The following is a 7,180-nucleotide window of genomic DNA, read 5'->3' as shown; positions in this document are numbered from 1 at the left end:
AAAATTCCACTTGTTTCAATTTTTAAAGAAATATTAATTTGGACTCGTCACATTTTAATTGCAAAACTTGAGAAATTTCTAATACAGCTCTTTTCAACCCTTAGATCAAACCTTCTGGCTCAGCCAACCTGGCAGCAACACAGAAAATAGATTCGCTGTGAAATTCGTTTATAAACTGAATTTTGACACAAATTCTGCCTGTCTATAGTAAAGGTAAAGGTTCCCTTGCTTGAAAGCCAGTCGAATCAGACTCTAGGGTCGCGGTGCTCGTCTCCGTTTCAAAGCCGAAGAGCCAGCGCTGTCCGAAGACGTTTCCGTGGTCATGTGGCCTGCGTGACTAAACACCGAGGCGCACGGAACGCTGTTACCTTCCCACCGAAGTGGTACCTATTTATCTACTTGCAATGTCTTGCTTTCGAACTGCTAGGTTGGCAGGAGCTGGAACCAGAGATGGGAGCTCACTCCGTCATGCGGCATACTCGGGTCTCGAACTGCTGAACTACCGACCTTCCACAGCCTGCAGCTCAGCGTCTTAACCACTTGAGCCACCGCAGCTCCAATACTCCTATACGCCTAGTCAAAAAGAGCAAATGGTTATTCGACCACCAAGTCCTGTGCTCTCAGCCCCCATGCCCACACAGGCACAGTAAATCTGATTGCGGAACTGGAGGAGATTCCCGCTGGCTTAATTGTTAACCCTCCGAACCTCCCAGTCATCACCACCCCACCCATCCCGCGGTACTCACACAGAGCTCAGCTCCCATTAGGGCTGTTATTTTCAGTTGCATCATGGGATTACGGGGACTTTCCCCTGACAGGCCCCTCACTGACAGATCCAGGCAGGCAAGCATGGCCTGGGCATTCGTGTCATACCACCCCTCCCTGGACAGGAAAGAGCAGAAGAATCCTTCCTTAGCATGAAGTCTCCTCCTTCTGAGGTCACCAACAATCACCATCCACAGAGCAGAAGGGCCTCCAACTCTCCTCCCAACGACTCTGTGTCAACCTCCAATCCTGTTTATCCCACCACCATTTTCACTACTCTGTGCTGGACTATATGTCCTCCTTTTGGCCTCCTGAACGCTGTCTCCAAATACAGGGAAGAACACCCCAAAGCACAGCACAAAAGAGATTTTTCAGTCTGCTGTTCTGAATTTTTGGAGAAGGTGACCTCGCGACCCCACAGCCAGTTTGGTGTAGTGTTTAGGAGCCGGGACTCTAATCTGGGAGAACAGAGTTTGATTTCCCACTCCTCCACATGCAGCTGCTGGTGTGACCTTGGGTCAGTTACAAGTTCTTTCAGAGCTGTTCTCTCACGAGCAGTTCTCGAAAGAGCTCTCTCCGCCCCACCTACCTCACAGGGTGTCTGTTGTGGGGAGGAGAAGAGAAAGGGGACTGTAAGCCACTCTGAGACTCCTTCGGATAGTGAAGGGCGGGGTATAAATCCAATCTCTTCTTCTTCGTCTTCTCTCCTCCTTGTGGTTAAGGGGGCAAAGCTCCCAAACCATACCTGTAATGCTTTTTGAAGCTTAACTTAAAGGAGGAAGGACTCTCTCTGTGTCTGGGAATCTGTCATCTTATAGAAGTGTCTGCTTGCCTCCTCCATTCATTCTCTACAACCATAAATTAAGTAAATACATAAAATGTGCACATTTGTAAATACAAAAAAATACTACAAAGGCACTATAGGTTTCCAGTACTTCCTTACCTGTTGTGTATGTAATTGAATGTATAAAGGTATTGAGCTTGAGTACGAACAAGGTATTGTAAACTGACCTATCAGAACAAAGGAAGTTCTGGAGGGAAGCAAAGTGATTGGTCTTTATGTACCGTTTCTGATTGGACATTATCTGACATGTGGGCGTGGCTTGCCAAGCCCGGACTGTTTAAAAAGGAGCCTGTTGCTCCATTGTTTGTCTTGCTCTGGTTCTTCTGACTTCGTGTTCAATAAAGCTGTTATCACTGTTCACCTGCTGCCTTGAGTCTGGTATCTAGCATTACCCAAAGGAAACAAAGAACAGCAGTGATGCCCTTTAGGGCTACCAACATCCAGGTGGGGCCTGAATTCTCCCTGAAGTACAACCGATTTCCAGACAGCAAAGATCAGTTCCTCTGGAGAAAATGGCTGCATTGGAGGGTGGTCTTTATGGCATTATACCCTGCTGAGGTCTCTGTTCTCCCTAAACCCTGCCCTCCCCAGGATCTATACCCAAATCTCCAGGAATTTCCCAACCCAGAGCTGGCAACTCTATGTTGGAAATAGGCTTGCCAAGTCCCCCTGGGGGACAGGGAAACCCCCGCCCCAGAGGCCCGTTCCCCGCCGCCGCCGGATCGGGCCCCGGGAGGAACCCCACCCCGACGTGCACGTCACCAGGAAGTGACGTGACCATGCCGGGCACACTGGGGGCGGGGCCACAGCCATCTGAGGGAAAACTCTGTGTGCACTCCAGGATCGACCCGGGAGTCCCCCGCTTCAGGACAAGGTACGACTTGGCAGCCCTAGTTGGAAATGATCACATCTTGGCAGTCAGAGGCATACAACAGCGTACTACTAAGCTGTTGTCTGGATCATCATTTCCTCAAAGCCTGAGTTGCAAAGATTCTTTTTTAAAAAAATGGTTTCACACATTATTTTGGGAAGAAGACGTGAGCCTTACTAACATGCCAAGGTGTGAGGGAAGCTTGTGGATTTTCTCCATGGGGCAGACAGCACTTCTACTATCAGGTAAGCCTGATAATAAAATCAAAGAGGGCTCAGAATTTAGAGAAATCACAAGTAACACAGGGTTTCACCTCTCATTAGCTGCTGAGCTTGTTCTTATCTCTGAAAGGGGTGGGTGGGATAACAACGTCTCCAGAACTTAAGAAATGGCTAGTCAAGATTCTTGAAGTTGCTTGGACAACAATAGGTAAAATGCACAGAAGAGGTAGACGTGGAGAAAAAATGGCTGTCACTGCAATGTTCCCTCTAAGCTGTGGAGTCTTGTGAGCAAAAATTCTACTTCGTGAGCTCCTGGCATTAAAGTTGTGAGCAAGCAATGTGGCTACTACATAAATTAGTTTGCTCTGGAGCCATCCTTCCTGAGCGAAGACAAAAATGTGTGAGCTGGAGGCTAAAAAACTGTGAGCTAGCTCACACTAACTCAGCTTAGAGGGAACACTGGCTGTCAGTACAGTGTATTGGAGTTAGGGCTGCCAACTCCAACTTGGGAAACTCCTGGAGATTTGGGAACCAAACCTGGAGATGGTGGAGTTCGCGGATCGACCTCAGAGGGGATGTGATGTCATAGAGCCCACCCTCCAACGTGACCGCTTCCTCCAGATGAATTGATTTCTATAACCTGAAGATCAGTTGTAATTACAGAACTCCTGGCCCTACCTGGAGGATGGCAACCCTAACTGGAGGAAATAACATATCTGACTTCTTTTTAATGTTTTTTTAAAAGGACATGTGATTTGCTCGCATTTATTGTTATAAGCAAAACCACTCAAAACCTTTTCATTGGGCTCATCTTAATGTATGATAGAGTATAAAACAGAGGTCCCCAACCTTTTTGAGTCTTTGGGCACATACGCGGCATGGTGGACACAGCAACAAAATGGCTGCTGCAGGAGGCGGAGCCAGCCCCAAAATGATTGCCAGAGCTGAACTTCACACAGTGCATAGCCTTGTGCTGTGGTGGGAGCTGCCGCCAAAGTAACGTTTTTAACTGCACGGCCAATCAAATCAAGAATAGTCAATCAGAAGCCTTGCTGGACAAAAGCTCTACCTGGCCCCACCCACTTCCTCAAAACACTTGGTGGACACCAGGAAATGTGTTGGCAGATGCCATGGTGCCCGTGGGCACCACGTTGGGGACCCCTGGTATAAACCACAAATCATTACCAGGAACAACAGTGCTTCCCTCTGATGCAAGCAGCCTTGCAAGAATGCAAGAGCTGTTCAGTCAGCAGAAGGCACCTTTTCTAAGGAAAGCACCACTATTTGCTGAATGTATCCATGGGATCTAGTCCAATATACATGAAATTACCCCAGAACCCAGCATAGTGTCTGGCGTTTGGCTGTTAGCCCAAGGCTTTTTCCAGACCGTTGATCTCCCCCCTCCTCTGGTTTGCTTCTCTTTCTTATCTACTGTTTTTGATAAATTGCTGCTGATTTTGAGAAATTTTTAAAGATTAGATTAGTACTGTTATTTCACTGTTTCTGCTATGGCCTATAATTTTATCCTGTTCCTTATGCAGTTTTAGACAGCTGCTTTAACCAGTGGATGAGTTTATGTATTTATTTTCATCATATTCTTCTTGGAACCCCCCCTTGAGAGAGCGGTATATAAATATTTCAGACACGTAAAGTAAGAGTGGTGGCATGGGCTTGTGTTCAGGGTGCTGGACTAGTGTTTGGGAGACCCATGTTCAAATTTGTGCTCACCAGGTAACCTTGAGCCAGTCTCTCTTCCAGTCAAACCTACCTCATAGAGTGGTTGTTGTGAGGATTAAAATGGAGGTGGTCAGAATTATGTTCTAAGTTACTTTGGGTTCCCTTTGGGGAGATAAGTGAAATATCTGAACAAATGAACAAACTGTTCCTTCCACCTCTCGGTTAGCTCTTACCTGAGGCATCCATGCCATTTGAGGTCGAGGCTACCTGGCCTTCCGTCCCTCAGCATTAATGCATAACCTCCCTCCCGCTGTCAATACGCTGGCCCTTCTACCTGCCAAGACTCACCCTTCTTTTGCCTGTCCCACATCTTCCTCGATTGGGACTGCGAGGAGAGGGCGGACTTTCAACTGCTGGAGCCGCTGCAGGGTGGCTTTGATCTCCTCAGGGGTTTCACCCGCCACAAACTGTCCATAAAGCGTGAGACGGAGCAAACTGCCCCAGAGTCGGCGGCCCAGAACCCGTCGGGAGACAGAAAGGAGCTTAAGAGGAGGAGAGGGAAATACAGGGTTAGGGGACAACCCATCCCATAATTTGCCCAAAGACATCACATCATAGGACTGTGGGGCTCTCCTTGTGGAGAAGATGCGGTTCAGGATTCAGGGAGTTCCTCATCTCACCCTGGGTGCCTTCTGAACCAGCTGCGGGGAGGAGCAGAGCAGGAAGACCAGCAGTCCACGAGTGATCTCCCAGTTGGCCTTGTGCTGGAACACCTTCCTGTCGTCCAGGTTGAGTGGGGGACTGGGAGACACGGGTTTCTGTGCAGGAGCTTGGGCCCCCCAGAGAGCCGTCGCCCCGAGATGCAAACAACGAGCCCTGCATCTCAGCATACCGCCAGCTCAGACTGAAGGCTGCAGCGTTACACCTTGGAACACAACACCTGGAGCCTTTCCCACCGTGTTTGGGGCACCAAGGCTGTCAGTGAGCACACCACCAGGCCAACGGGATGCTGGCTCAGCAGGTGAAGCGCAGGAGGGGCGAAGAGCGGCTTGGTGGGGCAGAAAAATTGCTGAGGAGGAAAAGTCACTTATTAACACCAAGGCTGGCTCCTTCGGCCTCATTTGCTTTGACCTATCAGATTCGGGTCCTTGTAGAGAACAGATTCTCAGCAGGTTGTGTTATCTTCCATAGGATTCCGTATCTGAGATAATGTATGGGGTTGCACTCCTCTTGAAGGAGCAGGTCCATAGTCTGGGGGTGATCTTGGATCCAGGCCTACTGCTGGATAAGCAGGTGGCAGCTGTGGCCGGGAGTGCCTTTGACCAGCTTCAACTGCATAAATCGATGGTGTGACCTCATTTGGAATACTGTGTGCAATTCTGGTCACCACATTTCAAAAAATTATAGCACTGGAGAAAGTGCAGAAAAGGGCAACTCGAATGATAAAAGGGTTAGAACACTTTTCCTATGAAGGAAGGTTAAGGCGCTTAGGGCTCTTTAGCTTGGAGAAACGACGACTGAGGGGGTGACATGATCGAGGTTTACAAGATTATGCATGGGATAGAGCAGGTAGAGAAAGAGGTACTTTTCTCCCTTTCTCACAATACAAGAACTCGTGGGCAGTCAATGAAATTGCTGAGCGGTCGGGTTAGAACGGATAGTCTTTGCCCATGTATAGCTACACTGACTCCCAATTTGTTTCCAGGCACAATCCAAGGCACTGGTCTTGACATTCAAAGTCCTATATTGCTTGGGACCAACATACCTGAAGGAGTGCATACTCCCTTATGAACCTGCCATTCCCCTGCAGTCATCTTTGGACGCCCTGTTTCGGGCACCCTCACCTTGTGAGATTACATGGGTAGCAACCTGGGAAAGGGCCTTCTTGGTAGCAAATTACATGGGTAGCAACCTGGGAAAGGGCCTTCTTGGTAGCAAAACCAAAGCTCTGGAACTCCCTCCCTGGGGAGATTTATCTGCTGCCTTTGGTTGCCATCTTTCGCTGGTGGGTGTAGTTGGTAAGATTCAATGTGACTTTAGTTTTGAGACTGTAAATAACAGTGGTAACAGTATAACGATGTTATTAATTTAATAGGGTTCTTTCGTATTATTGTGATTAATCTTTTTGAAATATTTAAAAAAGTATTATTGCATTTTGTACTTCTACAGTTCTTTGTTCCTGAGGAAGGACCAGAAGTCTGAAACACTGGAAAATTACCTAGGAAAAGTGTTGGACTTTTTTGGATATTTATCCTGCTTATTTATTCTTTGACTTCTGTGTTTTCCTACGATGGACTTTTTTGGCTTCTGTATTTTCCCACGATAGATTATATGGATAGATTTATTCCAGACAATAGATGCATTTCACTTTAATGAAGTCTCCTTTGTGAATATTTTGCGGGAAATTCAGTTGTTTTCTGTTATTCTTTGCCACTTGTGTTGTACTGTCTGCTGTTGTTTAAAAAGAAAGCAAAACCTTCGACACTAGTGTTTTTAAAATGCACTGCAAGGAGCAATGGCTCTCTGCCAGAGTATGAACATGGGCAAGGTTTGGAAGTGTCCTGTCTAACAGTCAGCACAGGCAAATCTCAGAATGTTTGGCTTGGAGATCTCTGCTCACTCTCTCCACCCGCACTACCGATGCCTTCCTCTCCTTGGGAACTGATGGCAAAAACTCAGGGTTACTGATGTGGGCTCAAACAGAGGACCCCCACCACCCCCCATTTCCTTTGCTTGATAGTCTCCCCTGCCTCCCGCTGTGCTCCCAAGGACTCCACACAACACAGTCTCTTTTCAGACCGA

At 47.7% G+C, this 7,180-nt stretch overlaps 1 protein-coding gene across 1 annotated transcript in view; it reads right to left on the bottom strand.

Annotated features, from left to right (window-relative positions):
* PRODH2 (proline dehydrogenase (oxidase) 2) overlaps positions 1 to 5,268 on the bottom strand; it is a 12,445-nt gene extending 7,177 nt beyond the window's left edge. The window contains exons 1-3 of the mRNA XM_015418246.1: positions 5,059 to 5,268; positions 4,727 to 4,920; positions 743 to 882 (exon numbers count right to left, since the gene is read on the bottom strand). Coding sequence (XP_015273732.1) covers positions 743 to 882; positions 4,727 to 4,920; positions 5,059 to 5,268 — 544 coding nt within the window. The remainder of the gene's footprint in view (positions 1 to 742; positions 883 to 4,726; positions 4,921 to 5,058) is intronic.
* Between the last annotated feature and the right edge of the window lie 1,912 nt (positions 5,269 to 7,180).

This window comes from Gekko japonicus, unplaced genomic scaffold (genome assembly GCF_001447785.1).
Source record: "Gekko japonicus isolate JY-2015 unplaced genomic scaffold, Gekko_japonicus_V1.1 scaffold3378, whole genome shotgun sequence".
In the NCBI taxonomy this organism is placed as follows: domain Eukaryota; kingdom Metazoa; phylum Chordata; class Lepidosauria; order Squamata; family Gekkonidae; genus Gekko; species Gekko japonicus.
The sequence above is the reverse complement of the archived record's forward strand: the minus strand, read 5'-3'. Positions and strand labels throughout refer to the sequence as shown.